Below are 27,355 nucleotides of genomic sequence, written 5' to 3'. Positions count from 1 at the left end.
TGGTATGTGTCCATGTCCGTGGCTTAGTGACTTCTGAGTCTGGCCAGGCGTAGGCGCAGAAAGCTCAGGTCAGTTAAAGAATGACCACGTGGCTGTCTCTTCCCCTGCCTTGGGGCACAGAAGGAGGGCTCCTGAGACTAGTGTGCACATGTGCATATCAGCCACCCTTTATTTCTCAGTGTCGTCATCTTGCTCACTTTTGCTCGTGCTGTTCCCCTCAGGCTTCCTCTTTTTCGCCTCAAATGCCTATTGGTCCTTCAGCTTTCAACTCCAGTGTTACCTGCCCATTTCCTGACCTTCCGTGTTGTCCATCAGAGTTAATCGTTCCCTTCTCAGCACTCCTGAAAGCTATTTAATGCTCCATCAAAGATTTGCCTGCCACGTTACAGTTTACAAAAGGTTTTCACGGCAGTGATTTCATCTGGTTCTTAGAAGAACACTGTACATGAATAATAACTCACGTTTATTGAACATCAGGCGTTTTATTATTTGTTTAGTCCTCCCAACAGTTTCATTATAGATGAGGAGGCTGAGGCACACAGTGAGTAACTGGCAGAGAGCTGGGCCTATTCAACCACTGCCAGGGTTTCCTTATTATCTCTGTTGTACAGAGGAAGAAACAGGGCAGTTGAGGGTGGTTCTTACAACCTCCTCTCATCTCTGGTGAGCACCTAATAACTGAGAGGCAGAGGTTAGGCTTGAGTGCCAGCGATATAAAGGCCCAGAGGGGTCTGTTTTGTCCTTAGTTGATCTATTAGGGAGAGACAGGTATTCTCCAAAGCCAACCCGACACCAGTGATTGTCTAGCCTGGGTGAGGAATGATGAAGGTAGCGGTAGGTGGCACAGTCAGCACCTTCGTGCCAGGCACCGTGCCAGTCACCCTATATCGATCATCGTCCTTGTGAGGAAACTGAAGCCTAGAGAGGTGAAATGAGGAGGGCAGGCGCGCTGCACGTTTTCCTTCTGGATCCTTCCCTGTAAGGTGTGCATCTCCCATGCGTAAGGTTCAAGGGAAGTCACTCGCCAACAAATCTAGGGGGCCGCTTCTCCCTGAAGGCAGCCATGCCTTCCAGCCGATCCCGGGTCGGGATGTTCTGAAACAACATACAGAGTATTAGTCTGTGGGAGCAGGACCAGAGGCCAATACTCGCTCAAGCTTGTTCAACGCATGACAAGGACAGAATCCAAGTCTTTCGCTGCCTCTGGACTCCGGTGTTGCAACACCGGAGGCCCATGCAACAGTATGGGCCTCGATGGTTCCTTGGCCTCCTGGGGAAGACAGGCTGCCTCTTCAGCACCCGAGGCCTGTCACACTAGCTTCTCTTTGCACACAGCTTGCACGCCTCCAGAGAGCTCACAGTCTCGTGCAACAGTCAGAAATGAGGCTACTCAGTAGAGAAGATAGATTAGGCTTTGCGGTAAGAACTCTGGCTTTGAATCCTGGTGTGTAGTTGGTTCACACTACGTCCTACAAGTCCCAGGACCCCCTGTTTAGGAGTATTTTCGTTATTTGTTAACCTGGAGATTAATATTTTTGACTCACCCAGGAGTGAGGGGCTAAATAGGTCAGCCCCAGGTTTATTGCCCCACCATCGAACACACACAGCCTACAGGTGAAAACCAAGGCTTTGATGTCCCACTCCAGCCTGGCGTCTACAGTAGCCACTGGTACAGAGATCGCATAAGCTGCTACTCTTCTCTCTCAAGTTCCTCTGTGATTCTCTGGGCCCCCAAGTAGAGCAGGATACACCACCATTAGATGGCTGAGGAAACAGTCCCAGAGAGGAGCAGTGTGGCTCCCCTGGGATCACCCCAGGCTAACTGAGGAAGGAATGGCACAAAGACTGACTCTCTGGGTTGGGAGGAACCTACTGAATTGGTCATATAGTACTTAAGGCCGCCCACTCTGGCCCGGCTTCTGCTACAAGCATGCAGGGCTGGTGGCAGACACATACCTGGGCATAGCATATCCCTTCAATGGCCATCCCTGATGCAATGTCCACCTGCAAGAAAGAAGTTGTGCGTGGATCAGCCTGACCTTGCCCATCCCCATCAGCACTGGGCGCCAGCTAGTCCTACTTCCTGCACCACTTCTTACTGATTATGGATTCTTCCAGCAAAGAATTATTGAGGCTTACTGTATGCCAGCCCATATGAAGAGAGAGGAGATGATAAGGAATCCCCTACCTGGAGAGGGAATACCATTCATAACAGTGGTGAAACAGTGCTGGGACGAATGCGGGCTGTGAGAACAGCGGGGAGGATGACACATAGCCTGTAGAGCTGAGGAGGGTGTGCCTGAGCTGTGCTTGCACAGCCAGTGTTCCCTCCTTGCCGTCTGGCTGCCTCCCCATGCCTCCTGTCACCCCTATTAGTGAACTTTGCTGGCTTCCCATTGCCCTGAGGACTAAGGCCTTTATGACTTGGCCCCTGGCAACTTCCCAGCCTATACTGCACAGTACTTGCTATTACTACCACTTACAAGCACTAAGAGAAGTACCTTTCCCAACAGGGGTTATTTTCCCTACTGTACAGCTGAAGAATCTGAGGCATAGAATGGTGGAATGATTTGTCTAAGGGCACAACAGTATGTGGAAAAGCAGGTCTTTGAACCCAGATGGTCCAGCACCAGAGCCTGTGCCCCTAACCTCCATGCTATGTTGTCTCACTCGTCCCTTCGTCCTGTTCTGTCAAGTTGCTTATTTATACACCTCTGTGTTTTTCCTCACACTTTTCCCTAGTTTTTGGAATTCTCATCCACCCTAAGCCCCAGTTCTAGAAAACATTCTCCAACTCAGCACTGTCCAATACCGTAGCCAGTAGCCACATGGACAGTGCAGCTCTAACCTCTCCAGGGTGTCTGCTTGGTCCCCTTGACCCTTTATTAGTGATTTGTGTCCGTCCCCTTCCCCACCTTGGGGGCAGTGACCATATTTGACTCATTTCTGTGTCCCAGTTCAGGTCTTGGTTCAGTGTGTGATGAATGAATGAATAAGCTGATGTCTAGGATGGGTTAGCTGCAGCCAAGGCCCCACACCTGAGCCCGGTCCACGAGGCCACATTACTGACCAACACAAACCCGAGAACATGGACTGGGAGCCACGCAGACCTGGATTCTTGTTACTCCCTTGTTCTGGGACCCTGGATAAGTCTTACCCTTTCTGAACCTCAATTTCCTTCTCTCTCCAAGGGAGAGAGATGAGGATAAAATGTCATTTGGAATATCACCTGGCCAAGCCTCATTTTGTAGGTAGGTAAAAGCAAGGCACAAAGAGAGAGGTCAGACTCGAAGTCTGTTAGAAGAGTCCAGTTCCCTAGCTCTTTCCCGCTGTGCTGTCCATCTGTTTGCCATGAAAGCACCACCTCCCAGCCGCCCCAGGTTAGTGGGGCCCAGGTTCCAACCCCAAACCCTCTCACCTCTGTTCCTCGGTCAATGGCTACTTTGCCCAGCCGCACAGCAGTGGGGGCCTAGGGAAAAGAAGCAGCTTGGTTGAGGGAGGGGATCAGTGCTCGTGGTTAGGCACACAGCTCCACGGTGGGGGAAGAGGTCTGCACAGAGATCCAGCTGTTCTACTGACAGTGTGAAGTTTCGTTAGTTTTAGTACCTGCTACTTCTCAGCACATGTTCCTTTTCTATAATGGAGGAAGCCTAACTGATCCCTGACCCTCCCAACGTGACCATCCGGGGTTCTTGTCATTTAATCCATCCCTCCAGCATGTACAACATTTTCCAAATACTTTCCCACCCACAGACTTCTCTAATGGTCAAATGGTGCTGCCCATCCTTCCAGGATGGTGCCATGTTTAATCGAGGCTCAGGGTGGTGAAGCACTTGGCCACGTTTGTCCAGTGAGTCAGTGGTGAAGCTTAGATCTGATTCCCAGTCACCTTTCCCACTGCTGCTCCCTTCCTCTACCCCTCTCATCTCAAGCCTCTCCTGCAAGCAAGTTTTCCCTCAGTAGGGTGAAAAACGGTCAAGGTTAGGAACTTGGGCTTTGGAGTCTGACAGGCCTGGGCTGAAACCCTGAGGGGGCATTTTGCAAGAGCATCCAAGTGGCCGTCTTTGCCTCACCAGCCTTGCTCCCAGTTAGCTTGTGCCACAGCAGGCCTGGCACTCCATCCCCAGCCCCACTTCCAGGCAAGGAGTGCTTTTGCCTCCTATATTATTTGAAGTTTTTGTATTTGTATTATTTGAAGTTTTTATTTATCAGAAAAAGAATGATTTAAAAAGTCTGTTAGCATAGAAGCCATAAATAAAAAAGCTAGCTACATAAAAATGAAGGACTTCAGACTGTTTTAAAGAAACGTAAATGAGAACAGTGAGGTGCTCCTTTTCACCTCAGACTAGGTAAATTGTAAAGAGTTGGTAATGCCCATTATAGCTGAGGTTTAGGAAACAGGTATTTGCATACATAATTGATAGGAGAGTAAATTGGTACAATGCTTCGGGAAGGCAGTTTGACAAGAACTGGCAAATTAGATGCACATGCTCTTTCATGTTGTACCTCCATGTAGGCATCTACTTCCAGAAGTACACTAAGATGTACAAAGTTATCCACTCCGGCTATTTTTCAGGAGCATAAAGATGTAAGCAACGTGATGTTCCTCATTAGAGTACTGGTTAAATGAGGGCCCATCCATACCATGAATGAAAAAGTGCAGCTGTTTAAAAGAATGGGGTTGATAAGTATGTGCTGGAATGGGAAACTCTCCAAGGTAGTAGGTAAAAAAGAAAGGTGCATACTGGTTTGTATATTATTCCATTTGTGTAAAAGGTGTTGGTATGATGTGCCTTTGGGGAGAAGGGTCAAGAGAATGGAGAACTTCACTTTTCTGTTTTATACTTTTCCATACTGTTTGAATTCTTTTCTATGCATATTTTAATTTCATGTTTTTTAAATGTCTGTTAGAATTGGATTAGCCTCTAAAGGTGTGTTCCTTGTTCCCTAAACCATCTTAAACCTAAGAATTTAGAGTCATTTAGATATGAGTATATGTGCATAATTTATATTGTACCTACAATGAATATTTCTGGAAGAGTGTGCAAACTGGTAACAGTGGTCATCTCTGGGGAGAGGGATTGGGGAGTTGAGCGATGTTTTGGTGACCAGCTCTCCCGGTTTGCCAGTGACTGAAGGGTTATTAGGACATGGGACTTTCACGTTGAACCTGGACAGCCCCAGGTAAACAGGGCCACCCTACTTTTGATTTTTACTTTATGTCCTTCTTATTCTTCTGTTCTGTTTGATTTGCTTGTCATGAATATATGTTATTTAACTACTGATTTCTCATCACAGAACATTAAAAACTACATAGCTATGTTGTACTGTGTTGAAAACACGTTTCTGAGTGTGTGTGTATGTATGTGTGTGTGTATGTGTGTGTATATATATATACATATATATGTAGTTGACCCTTGAACAGCCCAGGGGTTATGGGTACCGACCATCCAGGCAGTGGAAAATCTGCATATAACTACAGCCAGCCCTCCCTATAAAGAGTTCTGTGTCCGCGAACTCAACCAACCTCAGATCGTGTAGTACTGTAGTATGTATTTAGCTGAAAAAAATCCATGTATAAGTGAACCTGCACAGTTCAAACCTGTGTTGTTCAAGGGTGCACTGGGTGTGTGTGTGTGCGTGTGTGCGTGTATGAATTATTAGAAATATGATTGATCATTTCATGTTATTTGGAAATGAGAACAGTGAGTCACACTGGCCACAGTATGTTCCATCCCTTTGTTGTTCAAGTAGAAAACGTAGCCAAATCCATATTCAAAGGATGAGGTATGTTTATTATTTAAAGGGAAGATCTGAGTGTTAAGTTGTGGACCTTGTGTTTATTGACGGTTTTTTCTGGGCTCTAATCTCTGCAGCCACTTGACTCCTTAGTCTTAGTAGTTTGTCCGCTAGAGGGCAGCCATCTACCACAGCACCCTTTGTGCTCACCCCATCCAAGAACCCTTTCATCCTCGGCACCCAGTTACTCAGCTGGAAGTTAAAGATTCATTTTTCAGGTTGCATCAAAATGTCCTAGCATTTGCATTAGTAATTTTAGTACTAATTTTTGGTATGCTCGTGTTTTGGCATACAAAGCTGCTTTTAAATACTGAAATACTAGTAATTATATTAGTAGAGTACCGTTATTTCAATATACTGAAAAATCTGAAGCCTGAATCATCTTGAGATAAGCTCAGAGACCCAGTTATTTAGTTTATGCAGAAAGATAAGCCCTGTAGTCTACAAGTCTTGCTGGATAGGCCCCCTCTGTGGAAGTGTAATTAGCTACTGTCCTGAGTCATTCAGAGTTTTGTATTAGTTCAGAGACTTTCTGACCAACTATAACAGAAACATGACAGCATTAAAATTAACAGCATCAGACTCTCCATTTATATGTGATGAAACTATCAATAAGAAGAAGACAAAAGAAATGCTTTCTTTTAAACCAAATTCACTATCAGTTTTTTATAGTCCCTGCCCTCAAAAAAGACCTCAAAGTTATAAAAAGAGGCAGGATTATTTAAGGAAGACAGTGTTTTTTTTCCAAAATAAAATACCTCTTTTTTACTCTTCATGATTAATTCAAATACTTTTCTCTGTTAATAATATTAAAATGATAGAGTATGGGTAACAGTTTTATAGGCTTATATTTTAACTTCGTTTTGTAACGTCTGTAATTTTTTGCATTTGAAATGCATTATTTAGTTTGTTTTTTTAAAAAATCGTACACATTCTGCACTCTTTAAAATAAAATACCAGTTTTTTTATTATGCAGCATTAATGCCAAAATACCAGTTACTGTTTTTCTTTCTGGTATTGCAGTCACTTTCTTTGACCTTGATGAACGGTCACTTAACCTTTCTGGGTCTGTTATAGCATAGATACAAGGGGGATAATCAGCTCAACTGGATTGTTCTAATAGTTGGGACACTGTTAAAGTACCTTGGATTGTGTCGGATGGATGAGATGCTCCGTATGGGCTAAGTCAGTATTATAAATTAGCAAAACCTAGCTCCATTTCAGCTGCTTACATATCTGCAGAAACTTGGGACCCCCCTCTGGGTCCTCTTAGAGGAGTGAGAAGCCAGCAGAGCCTCTCAGGTACTTGGAGATTACATGTAGGCAGGGCCTAAACCTACTCCCTGGGTCTCTAAACCTTTTGGGAGACTATGCTCATAGGCTGTTTGAGGATTTTAAAAAATGAATGGAGCTTAACATGTCCTACATCATGTATTTCAAGCACTTTTCCACCATGTAGTATGGTCGGAAAGTTGAGCTCGTAGTTCTTTATCTGCTTTAGAATCTTGCTTTTTCAATTTTGGGGACATTTTAATGCAGTACTGTCCAATACAGTAGCCAGTAGCCACATGTGGCTGTTGGCATTTGAAATGTGGCAAGTGTAACTGAGAAACTAAAATTTTAATTTTAATTTAAATAATGTGGCTAGTGGCTACCTTAGTGGACAGCACAGGTAGAGGATGTTTACATCATCTCAGGAAGTTCTGTTTTACAGTGCTGTTCTGAGGATTTTCAAGTCTATTTGATTCCAGTCCCTCAGAACTTAATTTTCATTTTAACTTAAAATCTGATTTCATTTACTGGATGGCTGAATGGATGCTAAAACTCCAAAGAGGGTTAATTTTATAAATCTGGGTAAATGGATCTTATGTTGCCCCCTGGCCTCTCCACACGTGCATCCCGTATGGCACGGGCCCTCCTGTGCTGGGTGATCACCAAACCTGGGGCAGGATCTCCTGGGCCAGTGCTCGTGCCCGGTGGTAGGCGGCGTTGCCCTCCTCATTCTGGGCCACAGCATGGTTCACCAGCCCCAGAGCCTGGGCCTGTGACCCGCTCAGTCGTCGGCCTGTGAAGATGAGCTCCTTCGCCAGGGCCACCCCCAGGCATCGAGGCAGCCTCTGAGTCCCTCCTGCCAGGATGGAATAGGGGTGGTGAATCTGCATGGGAAGTGGGAGGCCAGAGAAGACCCAGGCTGGGAGTCAGCCAAGACCTCTCAGAAGAGCAAACTGAGTTAGGTTGGCAGGGCAGAGCCCAGAACATAGGGCAAAAGAGGAAAGTAGGGAATTATGCTGGATAGACTGGAGTTGAACAGGTAAAGAAGGATGGATGCTGTGGGTTGAGGTTACCTGCTCCTGGGAGGAGTCCTCGGGTGGTCTCAATCAGCCCCATGACAGCTGAGGAAGCTGCTTAAACAAAACAGAATGAAGCCCCAACCCTGCCTTCCAGCGCCAATCCCCAAGGAGAAGAGATGCTGCCTGTGGGCTCTGCTCACTCCTCCAGCCAGCCACTTCCCTCGTCGTGTGGCCACAGCCAGACTCCCCCAGATGCTGCCTTTGGAAGAGCCCTAGCCTGGAAGCCAGCAGGCCCAGGCACTCATCCTACCTCCCCTACTCAACCAGGCAAGTCTCTTACCCTTTCTGAGCCTCGTGGGTGGGAAGAAGACGACTACCCCTCTTCTGCCTACTCCAGAGAGCTGCTAAGGATCAGGTGAGGTAATGGTGCTTGGAACAAGGAAGGGGTTCCTAGAAGGTGCCCGATACCTATTTGTAAGTTAATGGATTCTCTGTCTCACGCATCCTTAGCTCAGGTTTGGCCTAGAGTGTCGCTGACTCCTGCGCCCAGCAGTTATTTTTCCCAGCTTTTTGTCAGCCTGAAAATTTCCTGTATTCCGGTCCACATCCTCTTTCCCCAGTTCTGCTTCCTCTGACAAGCCCTCCTTGAGGTGTCCCACCACACAGGCTTCTGAATTCCCTCAGCACAGGCCACCAGAACCATGCAGTACGGGAGGGAGGAGTTGATGTTCACCCTCCTATCCACCAAACCCTGCAAGTTAGTTGCCCTAAACATAGGCAGGTGAGAAGCAGATCCGGGGCTGTGACCTGACCTGGTATTTTGATGCCTTCTCTTCGATACGCATCTTGTAGATATAAGCTCCCTCTATGCCTGGGGTTACACATTTTTAAAAAATGTTCTTCCTGGATGGCGGGAGAAAGCAATGAGGGGAAGAGAGTAGCACCGTGGTGGCACTCAGACTTTCTCTGATTACCTCCCAGAGGGGCGCACCTAACCACCAAGACAGGAAGGTTAAAAAGTGATCGATTATCTTCATCCTCCCCTCCCTCCACTCTTCAAAGCTCAGTTTCTCTGAACTAGTAACACAAACGTTTTTGGGTGCCAGTGAACCAGAGGGCAGTGTTCTTGCCCAGGCATGTTTGTGACTAGCTGGGCAGGTGACAGACCGCCCCCACGGCTCACCTTTGCTCAAAACGTGATTGAAAAAGCTGGCCTGGACAGAACTGGAAGGTTGAACAGTTAGTCTTTGTCCCCAGCCTTCCCTCTCTGTGTTCTTTTTGCTGTCATGTTAGCAGTTGCTCTGGGGTTGGTGGGAGCAGTCCTGAGCGGAGGGCAGCTGACTGAGAAGGATGGGTACTGCCGCAGTCGGGCCAGGCCAGGAGGGGAACCAGCTGCTGCCTGAACTCTCTGTCCCCCACCTTGCCTTTAGTTCTGTGGCTGCTTGGAAAGCCAAGAGCAGTGGCTGACTGCAGAATCCCCAGAATTAGCCTGTTTCACTCTTCCTTCCCCACCCTACCCCACCTCTCCCCATGCCCAGTACCTGCCACTCGGAGGTCACAGGCCAGGGCGAGTTCCAGGCCTCCACCTAAGGCAAACCCATCCATAGCTGCAATGGTGGGCGCAGGGAAGGCTGCTGTTGAGATGAAGAAAGGCTCAGCCTGCGAGGCCCTGGCAGGACCAGGACAGTGTCTCAGGGAGGGGAGGAGCTAACTGGTTGGGACAGAGGACTTCATTGGTCCCAGGTTTGGGGACCTTACCTGGTACCTCAGCCAGGTTACCTTAGAAGTTGGTTTTCCTACTGGGGAGAGTTGTGTGATCAGCTGGGGATCGGGAGTGGGGAGATGGGCAGGGTAATCTCCTGCTGGCCTCCCTGGGACCAGCCTTTTTGCACTCCCTTCTTATTCTGTGTGCCAAGCCCCATACTGAGTGCTGGGAACACAACTGAATCAGACGTGGGGAAGGCAGACCTGTAAACAGGCAATGATGACCCAGGGAATCAGTGCTCTGATAAAGGAAGCTTGGAGGATGGATCAGGGACAGCTTCCTGGAGGAGGAGGCACTGGTGGTCTTAAAGAACGAGTAGAAAGTTCAGATGGCCAAGGAGGGATATTCCAGGCAAAAGAACAGCCATTGTCAAAGCCTGAAAGCATGCTTGGTGAGACCTGACTCTGAAAAGGCCAGGCTTGCACCCTGAGGGCACAGGGGTTGGGGGTCATAACGAGCAGGGCACAAAGGCTGAGAAGCCAGGGCTCCCTTTGGGAGAAATGCCCTCTGAACCCTCGTCACACCCTCCCCCTTGTAGAATTCCTTGTTCCCTGCCCCTGCCCCTGCCCCCCCCCCCCGCCCCCACCCAATCATCTGTCTCTCCACAGAGCTCACAACAGAAACTGTTCTGTCTTTAGAGTAGAGTGGTGGGTGGGGTGAGGCTGGGACCAGCAGGGCCCCGGAATGCCCTCCTCCTCCGCACTCCAGGACCCTCACCAATCTCATTCATCAGGCCTCGGAGCCGCTGGACAAAGACCCCCACCTCCGCCTCACTCATCTGCTCCCGCTCCTTGAGGTCTGCACCTGCAGATGCAAGGGTGACAGCCCGTTACTACCTCCCAGGCTGTCAAAGGATCCAGCAAAGGAAATCTGAAGAGAAGCAGCCAGAGTGGAAAGAGAAACACCGGGAAAACATGGTTAGGGAAGCCGGGGGCGGGGAGCGGTGGTGGTCAAAAAAAGGAGAGGTGCAACAACAACAAAAAGATAGACTGGATTTCATCAAAATTAAAAACTTTTGTGCATCAAAGGACACTATCAAAGAGAGCAAAGACACCCCACGAATGGAAGAAAATATTGGCAAAGCATATAACTGGTGAGGAATTGATATCTAGGATATATAAAGACTTCCTACAACCAAAAACAAAACCCACAAAGGACAAAGGACTTGAATAGATACTTCTCCAAAGACGATAAGTCAGTCAGCACAGGAAAAGATGCTCAACATCATTAGTCATTAGGGAAATGCAAATAAAAACCACAATGAGATACCCCTTTACACCCATTAGGATGGCGATTTTAAGCAACAACAAAGAAGTGTTGGCATGGATGTGGAGAACACTGATGCATTGCTAGTGGGAATGCAAAATGATGCAGCTGTTGTGAAAAATATTTTGGTGGCTCCTCAAAACGTTACATGTAGGATTACTGTATGGTCCAGCAATTCTATTCCTAAGTGTATACCCCAAAGAACTGAAGGCAAGGACTCACACAGATAACTTGCACACCAATGTTCATAGCAGTATTAATCACAATAGCCTAAAGGTATAAACAAACCCAGGTCCATCAACAGATGGATAAACAAAATAAATGTGGAAAATAAATATATATATATATAAAATTTATATATATATAAGATGGAATATTCGTTTTTAAAAAGGATAGAAATTCTGCAATATGCTACAACATGGATGAACATGAAGGACATTATGCTAAGTGAAATAAGCCAGACATGAAAGGACAAATATATGATTCCACTTGTATGAGGTACCTAGAATAGGCAAATTCGTAAAGATAGAAAGTAGAACAGAGGTTACCGGGGGTTGGGCGAATGGGGAGGAATTGCTTAATGGGTATAAAGTTTATTTGGGATGATGAAAATTTTCTGGAAATGGACAGTGGTAATTGTTGAATAACCTTTCGAATGTACTTAATGCCACTGAATTTTACACTTAAAAATGATTAAAGTGTAAATTTTTGTGTAATATATATATTTGACAATTCAAAAACTATGTTAAATAGTAATAAAATAAAAATTTGTTAGTTATTTTTTTCCAGTTTTATTGAGAAATAATTGACATACATCACTGTATAATTATTTTTTTTAACAGAAGGGGTTGGTGGGGTCCAAGGAGGCTGAGAGGTCAAGTAAGATGAGAACTGAGAAGTGAGTGCAGGGCCCAGTGGCATGGAGGTGGGCAGGGACCTTGGTGAGAGTAGTGACAATGGAGGCGTCATCAAAGGCCAGATGGCAGGGGCCTGAGGCGGGAGTAAGGGGTGAATACAGTCTTTGCAAGTCTTAGATTATCCAAAAGTCAGTTGGGAGAGCCCTTGGAAGTCTTTGATTAGTTCCAGCCCCTCAGTGAGAGATGGGGAGACTGAGGCCCAGAGAGGGACAGGGACTAGCCCAGGGTTCCAGAGCAAGTCAGGGGCAGATTCAGACCTGCAGCTCCCCTACTTCCCTGTCCTTAGCTGGGATAGTGAGGAGTGGGGCTAACAGGGGCATGAAGTGACCATGATAGAAGAGGTCAGACAGAGATGGAGCCAGAGGAAGAGGCCAGGGGAGGAGGAGGGCCTCAGCCAGGGCAGCGGGGTCAGGCAGACTGGTCCACATACTTATCCTGCCATGGCAGACCCCGAGCTGGTCGCCGTGATCTGGACAGCTGAGACCTAGGGACTGAGCCATAACTCCTTGAAAACTCCTAAGCATCACGCTCCTCCCACCCTAGCCTTCCACAGCCTCTTCCCACCTCCCCAGTGCCAGTTCTTAGCTCAGCTCAGCTCTCATTCATTTGCTTGTTGTGGGCCTGGGATGCAGCATTTCTCATCTTTGAAATGAAGTGCGTGGCGAGGACCAAATGGTGCAGAGACATTGAAGAGTTTTTTTGACGGACCGAGATCTTGTAGGTGGGCAAAGGGGCACAGAGTCCCATCTTGGCCACAGACCTTGTGAATGTCTTTGGACTCAGCTTCCTCATTTCCTCAGTGAAGGGTCAGAACAGTGCGTGGTGCAGCAGGAAGAACAAGGATTCGGGAGTCAGAGAGGCCAAGTTCAAACTGAATTCTTACTATCTGTGTAACCCTAGGCAAGGAATTTTACCGCTGAGTTCACATCTCTAAAATGGGAATAATGAGTCCTGGGCTGGAGCTGACCTAAGGACCCCACCCCCCACAAATGCCCTGCAGGCCGGGGTGAGCCCTGCTGAGCCGCGGCATAGGGGCTGGAAAGGAAACTCACCTGCACAGAATACACCCTTCACTCCACTTCTGAAGATCAGGACACGCACTTGCCGGTCCTCCCGCAGCTGGGCCAGAGCTTCCAGCAGCTGCAGAGGAGACTCCATCAGATACCTCCCAACCCAGCCCCAGCCCACCCTCGTGCCCACCCTTTCTCACCTCACTAACGAAGACGTTCCCCAGGGCATTGCGGGCGCTTGGTCTGTTCATCAAAATCTCAGTGATTCCTGCAGGGGACAGGGCAGCCTTGGGTGAGCCAGCTGCCCTGCTCACTCCTGGGCTGGGGCCTGGGATCTGGGCAGCCTCTACCCTCGATGAGCAGTGTAACTTGGGGCAAGTCTCACACACCCAGGCCTCAGTTTTCCCAACCATAAAATGGGGAGAATAACTCTTGCCCTTTCTGCCTCACAGAAGAAGTAGAAGGGCTTGTGAACCTTGGAGCAACATGGGGAGAGGGACAAGAATGACTGCCACAGTGGTTCCTGCCTGCTTCTGCCATTGTGAGACACACACACACCACACACCCCTTCTTCAATTTCACGTATCTCTCCATTATTCTCTTCTCCATAGCCGGACTTCTTCCTCTGGAGCTGAATGAGTTATAATGATATCACCACCCAGAAACCTCCTCGTGTGCTCTGACTCGTTCATTGTTCCCTCCTCCCCCCAAAAGTAACAACTCTCTTGACTTTTATGGTGATCACTTCCATGCATTTCTTTAGTTTTATCACACAAATGTGCATCTCTAGACTTCAGAGTTTAGACTTGCTAATTTTCAAAAATAGTGATGTGTCTGGTCTTCCCTGGTGGCGCAGTGGTTGAGAGTCCGCCTGCCAATGCAGGGGACACAGGTTCGTGCCCCGGTCCGGGAAGATCCCACATGCCGCGGAGCGGCCGGGCCTGTGAGCCATGGCCGCTGAGCCTGCGCGTCCGGAGCCTGTGCTCCGCAACGGGAGAGGCCACAGCAGTGAGAGGCCCGCGTACTGCAAGAGGAAAAAAAAAAAAAAAAATAGTGATGTGTCTTTTAAAAGCTTGTTAAAATCCTCAGGTTCTGCCTTTAGTCCTGTCTTTCCCTCAAAAGTTGTTTGTTGGGACTTCCCTGGTGGTCCAGTGGTAAAGAATCCACCTTCCAATTCAGGTGACACGGGTTCAGTCCCTGGTCGGGGAACTAAGATCCCACATGCCATGGGGCAACTAAGCCAGCATGCCACAACTACTGAGCTTGCGAGCCTCAACCAGAGAGCCTGCGTGCCCCAAACTACAGAGCCCACACGCCCTGGAGCCTTCGCGCCACAACTTGAGAGAAAACCCTCGCGCCACAACTAGAGAGAAGTCCGTGCACCACGACGAAGAGCCCGCGCCGCAATGAAGATCCCGGGTGCCACAGCTAAGACCCGATGCAGCCAAAAAAATAATAATAATGATAATAATAACAATAAGGAAAAAACCAGAAGTTATTTATTAAAGAACCTGGGGCATTTGACCTGTAAGGTGTCCTGCAGCGTGGAATTCACTGATTGGACACTCGTGGGGCAAGTGACCAGGTTCCTCTGTCACAGGAATTTAGCAACTAATCCAGAGGCTTGAGCACACTCACATTCCGTCCCCTTTGGCAAGAGAATAACGTTTGCCCTACCCGTGTGATATTCTTTCACCCGCAACAGTCAAGCTTCTTGAAAGGGTTTTCTGTACTCAATCACTTTCTTGCCTTCCATTCACTTAAGCCTTCTCCAATCTAGCTCCCACCCCGTCACTCAGCAGAAACCATTCTCACCAAAGTGACCAATGTAACCACATCACTAACCAAGGGACATGTTTCCATCCTGGTCCTAGGCTCCGCAACGGTTAACTCTGCTGACAATACACATGCTCTTCCTTGAACATTTTCTGCCTTGGCTTTTTTTTTTTTTTTTTTTTAATAGATTTAGTTTTTTCAGAGCAGTTTAGGTTCACAGGAAAATGGAGTGGAAAATGCGGAGATTTCCCATAAATCCCCTGCCCACTGCACATGCATGGTCTCCCCCACTATTAACGTCCCCACCAGAGTGGGATATTTGTTACAAAAGATTAACCTACATGGAAACGTCATTATCACCCAACATCCATAGTTTGCGTTAGCGTTCACTCTTAGTGTTGTACATCCAGTGGGTTTTGACAGATGTGTAGTAACATATCTGCCTTGTGGCCCCATGTTCTCCTGGTCTTCCTCCTACCTCTCAGATGATGCCTCTGCACTTTTCTAGGTTTTCTTCTACCCAATTTTAAAATTCTTAATTCATTTATTCAACATATATCTATAATAAGTAAGTCCTGGGAATGTAATATACAGCATGTGACTTTAGTTAACAATATTGTATATTTGAAAGTTGCTAAGAGAGTACATCTTAAAAGTTCCCATCACAGGACTTCCCTGGTGGCGCAGTGGTTAAGAATCCACCTGCCAATGCAGGGGACACGGGTTTGAGCCCTGATCCGGGAAGATCCCACATGCTGTGGAGCAACTAAGTCTGTGCGCCACAACTACTGAGCCTGTGCTCTAGAGCCCGCGAGCCACAGCTACTGAGCCTGTGTACCGCAACTACTGGAGCCCGCGTGCCTAGAGCCGGTACTCCACAACCAGAGAAGCCACCGCAATGAGAAGCCCATGCACCGCAACGAAGAGTAGCCCTCGCTTGCCGCAACTAGAGAGAAAGCCCGTGCGCAGCAACGAAGACCCAATGCAGCCAAAAGTAAAATAAATAAAGTAAAATTACTTAAAAAAGAACAGTTCCCATCACATACAAAAAAATGTAACTGTGTGTGGTGATGGATCTTAACTAGACTTACTGTGGTGATTATTTCACAATGTATACAAATATCGAATTTCGTTGTACATCTGAAATTAATATGTCAATTATATTTCAATTAAAAAGCCCCAACTCAGGCTTCCCTGGTGGCGCAGTGGTTGAGAGTCCGCTTGACGATGCAGGGGACACGGGTTCGTGCCCCGGTCTGGGAAGATCCCACATGCCGGGGAGCGGCTGGGCCTGTGAGCCATGGCCGCTGAGCCTGCGCGTCCGGAGCCTGTGCTCCGCAACGGGAGAGGCCACAACAGTGAGAGGCCCGCGTACCACACACACACAAAAAAAGCCCCAACTCTTACAAAAAGGTAACTCCATGAAAGAAAGAAGACATACAAATGGCCAATAAGCACATGAAAAGATGTTTAATTTTATTAGTATCAAATAAATAAGAGTTTAAGAAAAGCATAGCACCCAGTACAACGACTAAAACTAAGAAGACTGAAAATAAAAACCAAGTATTGGCTATGAAAAAAACCCCTTACATATCTATTGAACAACTATGATACATAATAAATTGTGGGAGTTATAAGTTATGTAACAGCCCCTGTCTTCAAGGTGCTTACAGCCTAATACAAGTAAATGATAACATGAGGTCATAAGTAAAGTACATGAAGTACTATAGGATTACAGATGGCAGCTCATAGATGGAAGCATTTGAGCAAGGTGAGAATAGGTAAAAATTTTCATTTGAAGAGTGAGGTATGATGGGAAAAATACTACTAAGAGACTACTCAATTTTTTAAAAAAATTATTGAAGTATAGTTGATTTACAATGTGGTAATTTCTACTGTACAGCAAAGTGATTCAGATATATGTGTGTGTGTATATATATATTCTTTTTCCTATTCTTTTCCATTATGTTTTATCACAGGATATTTAATATATTTCCCTGTGCTATACAGTAGGGCCTTGTTTATCCATTCTATATATAATAGTTTGCATCTGCTAACCTCAAACTCCCAATGCATCCCTCCCCCTCCCCCTCCTCCCCCTTGGCAACCACAAGTCTGTTCTCTATGAGAGTACTCAATTTTTTAATGTTGAAGTTCCTGAAAGGTCAATCCAGGATCTCTTTATTCAGTCATTTGTACAATTACGAATTTAACACATGTTGGCCTCTGCACCAGACACTGATGTCAGAGGCCAGAGCAGACCCAGTCCCTCTCCTCTTAGATCTTACAGTCTACAGAGGAGACAGACATTCAACCAGTAATTACTATTTATGATGAGAACATGGGGGGAAGAAGGACAAGGTGAGTGGTATAGAGTGGGCAGAGGGGGCCCCTAGTGTAGAAGGTGAGCAGTGACTTCCCAGAGGAAGAAGTGACCTTTCAGCTGAGAGCTGAGGAACGAATAGGAGTCAGCCAGGCAAAAGTGTGTGTGTGTGTGTGTGTGTGTGTGTGTGTGTTGGTGGGGAAAAGCCCATTTCAGACAGAGGGAGTGGTACAGATGAGGGCCCTGAGTATAGCATAGCAGGGTACTATAGGGTTTGTAGAGCTGGGCCTCTTAATGCTTTTCGGCTGGGCCTGAGAATTAAACCAACATAAAACAGATTAAGAGGAGAAAAGCACACAAATTTGTATAAGTTTTACGTAACATGAGAGCCCTCAAAAGGAAATGAAAACCCCCAGAAACGGTAGAACCTACATGCTTTTATAGTAGGCTGAAGAAGGAATGTCAGCTGTGGAAGAGCTAACTATGTGGGAGGCTAAAGGAAGATAAGGCCTGTTTGTACACAGTTGTCTGTTTGTACAGAATTCTCTTGGCTTCAGCTCCCTGTTGAAGAATGTTTCTTTTCTCCAGGTTCAGGGAGGGCATCTTTCACGTGGGAGTTTTTAATCTCCTGTTTTCAGTAAGCAAAGGGGAGATTAGAATGCCCTTCTTGCATCTGCTGTTTTTTTCAAGTGCCTTTAGCTCAAAAAAAAAAAAAATCCCTATACCAATGTGGCATATTTTTTTGGGGGGGGGGACATTGTGCCACCTTTTAGTGTCTTCCAGAACCGGAGGAGTTCAGAGCAAAGGGAGAGCAGCGTGAGGCAAGGCAGAAGAGTCAGGAGGGCTGCACTTGCTCATCTGCCCCTCTCCTTCACGCCTCCCGTGTGCCTGCCTCCTGTACACCCAGGACTGCCCTGCGCACCCGGCCAGCTCTCCTCTGAGCTCCGAGCCTGAATATCCAGCTGCCCACTTGACATCTAGACCAAAATGTCAAGAAATGATCACTCTTTCTCCTGCTCCTTTGGTGAGCGAATGACATATCAACTCAGAGCTCTGTCATGTTGCCTCTGTCTTCCTCACCCTTGAAGTTTACTTGGTGTCCCAAGCGGCCAGTTCAACCTCTTAGATCTCATACCTATCAGCTCACATCCCTCCCTGCAGCCACTAACTTGGTGGGCTCTTTCTTCTATTACGTGGATCCCTCAACTGGCCCTCTGCCCTCAGTCTTGCCTCCCCTTCCCCCTCCACTTTCATTCCCTCATCTGGGTCACAGTCATCTTTCTTACCCAAATCTGACCATATTCTTCCCTTCCCTTTTCATCAAAATTAAGTCTAAATCCTTAATACCACCCCAAAGACCCCCTACAATCTGGCTGTTGCATCTCACTCTAGCCTCAACTCACCTGCCAAATCTGGGTCAGGTGTGGGGAAGAGAGAACAGCTCTGGGCAGGGGCTCAAATACTCTTATGCCTTCTTGGCCATTTCCCATCCTGTAAAGTGTCAGGATGGACTAGAGGAGTGTTTACCAATCCTCTGGGCTTCAAAGTCCCCTTATTATTTTCTCTCAGGGTGTTTGGCTTTGAAGAACAAACAGGATTTATTAAGATGGCATTCTCAGTGTGAGTTGATCTGAGACACGGAGAAGGGCCAATGAAAGTTTCAGGGCTCTCAAGGGACAGGGTTTCCAGCCACAGTTAGAGAACTGTGGTCCAGGACAGAGAACTGTAACATGCAGGCTAGGTGGGCTTCTTTAGCCTCCCCAGAAACCTTCATAGAGTTCTTTGAGCCCAGCAGGCCTGGAGGTCCCACTGAGGAACTCAGATGTCCCAAAGATCCTCTCCAGATGAGAAAATGCTGCAGCTTTGGGGAAGGGAAACTGTGGTGGATACAGAGAAACCACATCAGAAGGGTTGAGGAGAAGAGTCTAGGTCCAAGGTCATTGTGGCAGACAGACCTTAGAGTGGCCCCCATGTTCACATCCTGCATAATCCCCTTCCCTTGAATGTGGACAGGACCTGTGAATTGCTTCTAACCAAGAAAATACAGGTAAGGTCATAAAATATCACTTGTAAGATTAGGTCTAATTATATGGCAAGGTAATGAGATGTTACTTCTGTGATTAGGTTATGATGTATATAAGACTCTATATTACTAGCATACACTAGAGAAACTAGTGGACCTATGGAGAGGGTTGTGTGGCAAGGTACTGTGGTCAGCCTCTAGGAGCTGAGAGTGGCCCCCTGGCCAAGAGCAAGAAAACAGGACTTCAGTACTACAACCACAGGAGATGAATTCTGCCAACAGCTGAGGAACTTGGAAGCAGACCTCTCCCCAGTTGAGCCTATGATGAGACCACAGCCCCCACCAGCTCCTGGATTGCAGCCTGCTAAAACCCTGAAGCAGAGAACCCAGCTAAACTGTGCCTGGACTTCTGACCTACGGAAACTATGAGAAAATAAATGGGTGTTATTTTAAGCATAGAGTTTGTGGTAATTTGTTACATGGCAATAGAAAACTAATACAGTCATGACGTCTTGGGATTGACAGAAACTTTCCTCTCTTATCTTTGCTTTCCTGTTCTGTCTTTCCTTTTTCTCTGGCTGACTCTCTCCCACATTTCATCTCTATTTCCCTCTTTCAGAATGTAAATGTGGTGCTTGGCTCAAGTCACAGCTCAGTCACATACCAGCTTCATGGCCTTGGGCAAATTACTTTACCCTTCTGACCTTCACTTTCCCGATCTGTAAATAGAAATGCTAAAAAGGTTGTAATGAAGATTAAAAGAGATAATGCCCACAAATGCTTAAACACAGTTTGTGGGTATTGTGAGTGGGGAAGATGCACAGAAGCTGGGGAAAGTCTACGGCCCCATATGAGCTGAGAAATCTAAGCTGGGAGCCCTGAGGAGCCAGACAGGGTGTCTTTGGCTTTAATTCATTCACCTGACAATGTGCAAGTTGTACTACCACATGCCAGGCCCCAGAGAAATAGAGAGGACTCAGCCATGGTCCCTGACTTCTTAGTTGAGCCCCTATTCTGGGAACCTTGCCCTTGCTGGGCCCCAGTAGTGCACTGCACCCTCTCTACTCTTACCAGACCCCCCCATGCCACTGGCTGATGATTTGATTTCCTTAGCAGATGACCTAGAGTCACATCTGATGAGATGGTCTGAATCACAAGGTGATGTGGGTGGGAGTCAATAGAAACTACTGGAAGATAGTATAGAGACCAATTGGTTTAATAATCCCTTACTATATAGAAGGGGAAACTGAGGCCCAGAAAAGAAGAGAATTTTCCAAAGTTAATAGTTGGACCCAGCTAGCAATCCTCACTCTCAAAGAGCTAACAACTGATGAGGGAGACAACTCCAGACACAAGGGATGTAAAAGGACAATGGTGGGGGGGTGTAATTCCAGAAGGATTTACAAAGGTAGAGAGGAAAGAAGAGGACCCAAGTCAGGGGCATAGTTAGAACAAAACACTGAGGTGGGACAGCTTGAAATGAACAAACACATGGGTAGAAGAGATAAGGTGACAATGTCAGGTTGTGGTGGAGAAACTTGAACGTCCAGCTAAGGAGCTGGAGTAGAGCCATAAGGAAGAGTGAAGAGTGGTTAACAAGAGTTAACCAAGAGTGGGTTAACAATCCCATTTTCAAGGACAACAGGCACAACGTGACTATGCTCTGGTGACATCATGCCAAGTGGAAGGCAGAACGGGTGGCTTCTAACGGGGTGGTGGGGTGGTTCTCTTGTGTGTGGGCTGGTTCTCCTGTGTGTGGGTCCCCTCCTCATGCCTCCTCCACTGCTTCTCCTCGATTTCCTTATCTCATTCCTTCCATATGCCCTCTGACAGGGGCAGAGGCTTAATCTCCTGATGCTTGTTATTTGTGGATAAAAAATTCCCCTTTTTTACAAGTGAGCCCTAAGGTCTATGACCCGTGGTAATTTTTTAACTAATGTACAAGTCTGTGTTTTGAGTCACTGAATTACCAGAAGAGGTAGTGATGACCTAATAGTTGAGAACACAGGTTTTGAAATCAGAGCTGGTTTCAATTGCTTAACCTCTCTATTCCTCAGGTTCTTAATCTGTAAAGTTGGGAGAATAACTATAATTATTTCAAGGCAAGCGCCATTACCAGTTTGGCAGTGAACTAAGCATGAGAGTAAGGGGTATTGTCTAACACCAGCCATCCCACATGGCCAGAGAATTCTCACCAAGTGATGTAATCGGACACTGGAAGCCCCTACATGTCCATCAAAAGTGGGGGATGCAAACTAGGGAGTAGTATACAACAGCAGGGAGCAAGGAACAGATTTATATGGCAAAGCAGCTCTTCAAAACTTAGTATCAAGTGGGAAAAAGGAAGAAACATGAGATGTCTAGAATAGTGCCTTCTGTGTAAATTAAAACTCGGACACAAACAATGCTACATAAAACGCAGGGAAGGTTAGAGGGGTTGGACTGGGGAGAAAGTAAAGACAAGAGAAGGACCTTGCCCTGATGGTAACAGGCAGCAGACTGTGGAGTGTGAACAACACCACTGAATGCAAAGTTCAACCACCGCCCCCCAGCACCACCCCCGCAAATAAAACTACCCCCAAACAGAAACAAAACAAAATAAAACCAGCCAACCGAACAAACAAAACCCAACAGTGCTCAATCAATATGCTCTTAAGTTTGTTAATCAATATGCTCTTAAGTTTGCTAATCAGAGAATGCCAATATGACAAGCAGTTCACAATTGCTTTCTTCTTGCTTTTCACTATAAGTTAAGATTTTTTTAAGGGTTAAAAATTATAATATGTAATCAAAGCTACTAAAGTGACAAGCGAAGCATTTCAGTGTGTAAAGCAAGTAGGATATTTGTTGTCAGCAAGTAAATATATAAAGACTGGAGATATTTTGTTGTTGTTGTTGCTAAAAAAAAAAAAAGAGGAAAATAATTTTGTCCTAGAGCTGATTGTTTATGGATGGGAAAAAATGGGACAAGTTAATATGGATCCAAGGGGTGATAAAAGGTTTGTGAAAAAGGAACTTTGAGAATAGAATTTTGTATGTTGTTAAGACTGATTAAGACTAGATTAAATTTAATTAGGTAAAGAAATTTTGTGATTAACAGTAAGCTGGTACCAGACTGAAATTTGATTCTTTCTCTCTGTTAAGAGAACAAAGTTTTGGGCTTCCCTGGTGGCGCAGTGGTTAAGAATCCACCTGCCATTGCAGGGGACATGAGTTCAAGCCCTGGTCCAGGAAGATCCCACATGCCGCAGAGCAACTAAGCCTGTGTGCCACAACTACTGAGCCTGCGCTCTAGAGCCAGTGAGCCACAACTACTGAGCCCGCATGCTGCAACTACTGAAGCCCATGCACAATGAAGAGTAGCCCCCGCTCGCAGCAACAAAGACCCAACACAGCTAAAAATAAATAAATAAATAAATAAAAAGAACAAAGTTTTCTTGGAATGCTGCTTTTGATAATAGACTGTGTGAATTTCTTTGCATTTAAGTGATTTATATTTGTTTTTTAAATCTTTTGTTACTTTGTTAAAGTAAATATTATTTCACAATGATCTGTGAAGATTATGGCACATGTAGATAAAGTTCATTCTGCTTCTACAAAGATTAACCCCTCATTGTCAGACTTTTGTCACTGGTCCTAGACCACTTATGGCAGTGGTCTACTCCTAAGTCAGAGAATTTAAAATGGATAAACAGGGGCTTCCTTGGTGGTGCAGTGGTTAAGAATCCACCTGCCAATGTGGGGGACAGGGGTTCGAGCCCTGGTCCGGGAAGATCCCACATGCCGCAGAACAACTAAGCCTGTGCGCCACAACTACTGAGCCTGTGCTCTAGAGCCTGCAAGCCACAACTACTGAGCCTGCGTGCCTAGAGCCCCTGCTCTACAACAAAGAGAAGCCACCGCAATGAGAAGCCCATGCTCAGCAACGAAGGGTAGCCCCCGCTCACTGCAACTAGAGAAAGCCTGCACCCAGCAACGAAGACCCAATGCAGCCAAAAATAAAATAAATTTATTAAAAAATAAATAAAATGGATAAACAATGACTGTAAATTAAACAGGGCTATGGGAAATCCAAGATGGCCGCTTGGCTCTTCCCGGCTCCCTGACAAACCTCATTTTTTAATTTGATGGGTTAAAGCCTTCCTTGGCTGGAGGGTTAATGCCCTCACAATGAAAAAAATAAAAGATTAAAAATGTGTTTTCTGGGACTTCCCTGGTGGTACAGTGGTTAAGAATCCGCCTGCCAATGCAGGGGATACGGGTTTGATCCCTGGTCTGGGAAGATCCCACATGCCGTGGATCAACTAAGCCTGTGTGCCACAAGTCCACACGCTCTAGAGCCCGCATGCTGCAACTACTGAGTTTGTGTGCTGCAACTGCTGAAGCCTGCACGCCTAGACCCTGTGCTCCGCAACAAGAGAAGCCACTGCAATGAGAAGCCCACACACTGCAATGAAGAGTAGCCCCCGCTCACCACAACTAGAGAAAGCCCATGTGCAGCAACAAAGACCCAATGCGGCCAAAAGAAAAGAAAAAGTGTTTTCCACTTGCGGTATACCTTCTACAATCTCCAGTGGTCAAGACACCCACTTCACTGGATAAATCATACAAGCCTTAACAAAAACTTCAGAAACTTCTTAAAACTATCACCATCGGGGCTTCCCTGGTGGCGCAGTGGTTGAGGGTCTGCCTGCTGATGCAGGGGACACAGGTTCGTGTCCCGGTCCGGGAAGATCCCACATGCCGCAGAGCAGCTAGGCCTGTGAGCCATGGCCGCTGAGCCTGTGCGTCTGGAGCCTGTGCTCCGCAACGGGAGAGGCCACAACAGTGAGAGGTCCGTGTATCGCAAAAAAAGCAAAAAAAAAAAAAAAAAACTATCACTGTCACTAGCATTCTCAATCATCAGGCAAGGTTAACAAAATTAATAGAAAAACTGGACTCAGAACAAAAATTAATTACATGGGATTAAATGAACTGCTAAATATGATTATAATTCTTTTATTACTTTTTGTCTGACATATTGCTAGCTTTTAATCTTTGTTTTTCAGATGTAAAGAATCTCTTCTTCTCAAGCTACTTATGGTTTACAACAATTTGGTAATTTACACCTGTGGGTAAAATTAAAACATTTTTCTTTTCTTTCTTCCTGGTCCCTCCAGAAATTGGAGACCGTTGGGTTCTGAGCAGCCTTATCAAAATTGTTATTTCTTACATTACCAAATATGTGACTGAGCCTCTGATAAAATGATAGTCCCATATAAGATCAATGATTGTAATGGTATAACTCTAGGTATGGGAAAAAGCAACAAGAGGGAATATTTTCCTGGACCATAAGAGACTAGACTAGTCTCAGGTGGTGCAGAGACTTTTGGGTACTACTAATGAGGCCTAGTCCAGTAACAGCGCATTGTGTGGCCTATCAGCAGAGGAAATAAACATTCCGAGTGCTGTGGGACAAAATGGACATGAAATGCCCCCCAAACCATGGTCAAATTTATGGCCATGAAGGGGCCCTGCCGACTGGAAACTTGCACTTGCCATCTGCCTCAACAAAGATTAAATCAGGAGCTCCTGCAGCTGTTGACCTTCAACACCCCCTGAAAGGAGTTCAGGGTGGAGATCAGGAATCGGGCATGCTGTGCTCCGGGAAAAACTGGCAGAACAGGCCTTCAGATAGTTAGATATTTTCAGGTAAGGATTTTTATAAGCCCCAATTCTTGCATCTTCTCATACCTAGAGAAACACTAAAATTATTAATGGTGACAACTGCTTTGGTTTATATGTTAATACCGCATCAAAAGTTAAAACCTACTGGCTACAAGTCTCCTCGAAGTGCCAGGTCTAGACTGGGATTCAGGCTTGTTCTCCGGAAAAAAAAAAAGACCTATTTTGTCTATTAATGTTCAGGTTGTCACTCTTCCAACTACTTCTGAGTCTGTTACACCTACATCAATCACACTGGGCTAATAAAAGAGAACATCAAAAGATATATGACCATGCTAACGCTTCATTCCTTTGGACAGGGTAACCTAAGTGCTGACTATATCTGGACCACAGTTAAAGGAATGCTACCAAATGTATCCTGGTTCTTACTCCTGCTTGGGCCTCTGGTTACAATAATTCTTTTACTGTGGCTCCTGCCTTTTTTTTTTTTTTTTTTTTTTGCGGTTTGTGGGCCTCTCACTGTTGTGGCCTCTCCCGTTGTGGAGCACAGGCTCTGGACGCGCAGGCTCAGTGGACATGGCTCACAGGCCCAGCCGCTCCTCAGCATGTGGGATCTTCCCAGACTGGGGTACGAACCCGTGTCCCCTGCATTGGCAGATGGACTCTCAACCACTGCGCCACCAGGGAAGCCCGCTCCTGCCTTTTTAATCTACTTGTTAAGTTTGTCTCTTCCAGATTACAATAGTTTCACATCAAGATGACGGTGACGCGGAGATTCCAGCCACTCCTCGGAACAGATCTTGCTGGAATAACAACAGAAGTCGCCCTGGGACCCCTTAGTGAGGTAGGGCGAGAGCTCCGTGACCCCAACTAGGTAGGGTCTACAAGCCCCTTTCCAGCCTGCAGAAGCTACAGAAGACAGACCATTGCCCTTCATCCTCCCAATAAAGATTTCTGAGGGGTTCACGTCTCTCGGGGGGATTTGAGGTAGGAGATAGGTGCGCCCCTGGGCTGCACAGCTGGCGTTTGTCAAGTGGAGTAAAACTGAAGCTTTGTTCTCACCCAGACACTCCAAGGCCAAAGCTAGTGGCAGAAGCTGAGCTCTGCTGGAAGAAAGAGATAAGATGACCACTCCTGAGGTCAAGGAAAACTTCCCTGTCTACACATGGGCAGGAAGGCTCCGTGGGGGTCAAAAAGGGAGGAGGTGCCACCCCATAATAAGTGTGGACATGCACCCACAGGCCTCTGGTGGGATCCATCTTAGCAAAAGTTGCGCACGCGTGTTGGGGAGGGCCCTAGGGCAGGTCAGGTGTGGAAAAGAAACAAGATAATTGGCCAAATGTAAACAAAGACCTGGAAGGACTGTCCTATATAAGTAATTTAAATCACCTCTTTACTGTGCTCCTCATTAGAGGAAGCCCATACTCTTTCTCTCTGTGTATTTTTGCCTAGCTTCTGACTTAAACTGCTTCTCTGTGTGCGCTCCCATGTTGTGCTGTGTCTCTAATAATAAACTTTGTACATGTTTTTACAGTTTTTGCCTCCGTGAAACATTCTTGCTTTCAAATGGGGGAAAGAGCCAGGGCCACTTTGCTTCTAGCCTCTAACCGCTCGCTGGTGGTCTACTGGCTAGGATTCCTGGTTTTCATCCAGCTACCCAGGTCCAATTCCTGGGCAGGGAACTAAGATCTCTTCAGGACCGTTCACTGCTGTCTCCGAGATCAGTTTCAGTCTGCTCCGGGGCAGTGGGCGCGTTGGTCATGGGTCCCGCCCCGGCAGTAGTGCCAGGCGCCGGGAGGGCCTCGGACAGCCCGCCAGCGCTCGCCCCAGCCGCCTCCCGGGCCTCCCAGGACAGAGCACTTACCTTGGTCTGGACCCGCCAGAGCGCACACTTGGATCTCGCGGTTTGCGGCCGCGAGATTGGCGGCGCAGCCACGGGCCTCAAGGGGCCTCCGGGGGCTCGGAAGGCGCAGGGCTTTGGTCAGGACGCGCAGCATTCGGACCAGTCTGGGAAGGTGCCTCTCGGCCCCTCCACCACCTCCTCCTCTCCGGCTGAAAGCTTGCCGCTCAGCCCCAGGCCTTCGTAAACCGCGCCGCCTATGGGCCGAGAGGCCGGCGCGGCTCTCTGAGGCTCTTGCAGACCGGAAGACCTGGGTAGGAGAAAGCCCAGCTCTGCTGTGTGATTTTGGACAATGCTGCCAACCTCTCTAAGCGTCAATCTGTAAAGCGTGGATATAAAAGTGACTAGTGTCAAAGATAAAGAAAGCCGGACACTAAGGTAGTGAGAACAGATTTTAATCGTTAATATACTATTGCAAAAGGGAAGTGTCCAGCGTGACACAGAACTCAACTTGTATTTGTACAGAGGTGACTGGGAGTTTTACAGGGAGAATGAAGGATTAGGGAGGTGGGTGACCGGGGACTATGTACAGTCGGGGAAGTAAAACTTACAAAATGCGCGGACGGGCTTAGTCCACATGAAACCGTTCTAGGTTTGCTAACTGGCGCTTATGCAAGCTTA

General features: G+C 46.8%; 1 protein-coding gene across 3 annotated transcripts; it reads right to left on the bottom strand.

Moving 5' to 3' along the window:
- Positions 1 to 462: 462 nt before the first annotated feature.
- On the bottom strand, positions 463 to 27,355 carry ECHDC2 (enoyl-CoA hydratase domain containing 2). 3 transcript variants are annotated; one of them, XM_082834615.1, is made up of 10 exons: positions 26,699 to 27,355; positions 13,249 to 13,316; positions 13,091 to 13,178; positions 10,573 to 10,659; positions 9,632 to 9,721; positions 8,145 to 8,204; positions 7,740 to 7,927; positions 3,419 to 3,469; positions 1,957 to 2,004; positions 463 to 1,095 (listed from the first exon to the last, which is right to left on the bottom strand). In XM_082834615.1, the coding sequence occupies exons 1-10, from the start codon at positions 26,829 to 26,831 to the stop codon at positions 1,018 to 1,020; spliced, it is 891 nt and encodes a 296-aa protein (XP_082690741.1). In that variant the 5' UTR covers positions 26,832 to 27,355; the 3' UTR covers positions 463 to 1,017. The 3 variants fall into 3 exon arrangements, with proteins under 3 accessions (XP_082690741.1, XP_082690739.1, XP_082690740.1); XM_082834613.1 differs by having other exon boundaries at positions 9,632 to 9,724; positions 26,699 to 27,350; XM_082834614.1 differs by having other exon boundaries at positions 8,145 to 8,201; positions 9,632 to 9,724; positions 26,699 to 27,344.

The sequence above is a fragment of the Leucopleurus acutus genome (assembly GCF_964270905.1).
Source record: "Leucopleurus acutus genome assembly, chromosome: 2".
Lineage (NCBI taxonomy): Eukaryota > Metazoa > Chordata > Mammalia > Artiodactyla > Delphinidae > Leucopleurus > Leucopleurus acutus.
Note: the sequence above shows the minus strand (reverse complement) of the source record. Positions and strands in the feature narration are given on the sequence as shown.

What these genes read in the sequence shown, in the direction of transcription:
- ECHDC2 (XM_082834613.1), bottom strand. Translation starts at nt 26,831, where the DNA reads ATGCTGCGCGTCCTGACCAAAGCCCTGCGCCTTCCGAGCCCCCGGAGG. An exon ending in CTGTGACCTCCGAGTGGCAG is followed by an intron (nt 8,205 to 9,631) that starts GTACTGGGCATG and finishes GTTTTGTTTAAG; the next exon opens with CAGCTTCCTCAGCTGTCATG. An exon ending in AAGGGATATGCTATGCCCAG is followed by an intron (nt 1,096 to 1,956) that starts GTATGTGTCTGC and finishes ATGTTGTTTCAG; the next exon opens with AACATCCCGACCCGGGATCG.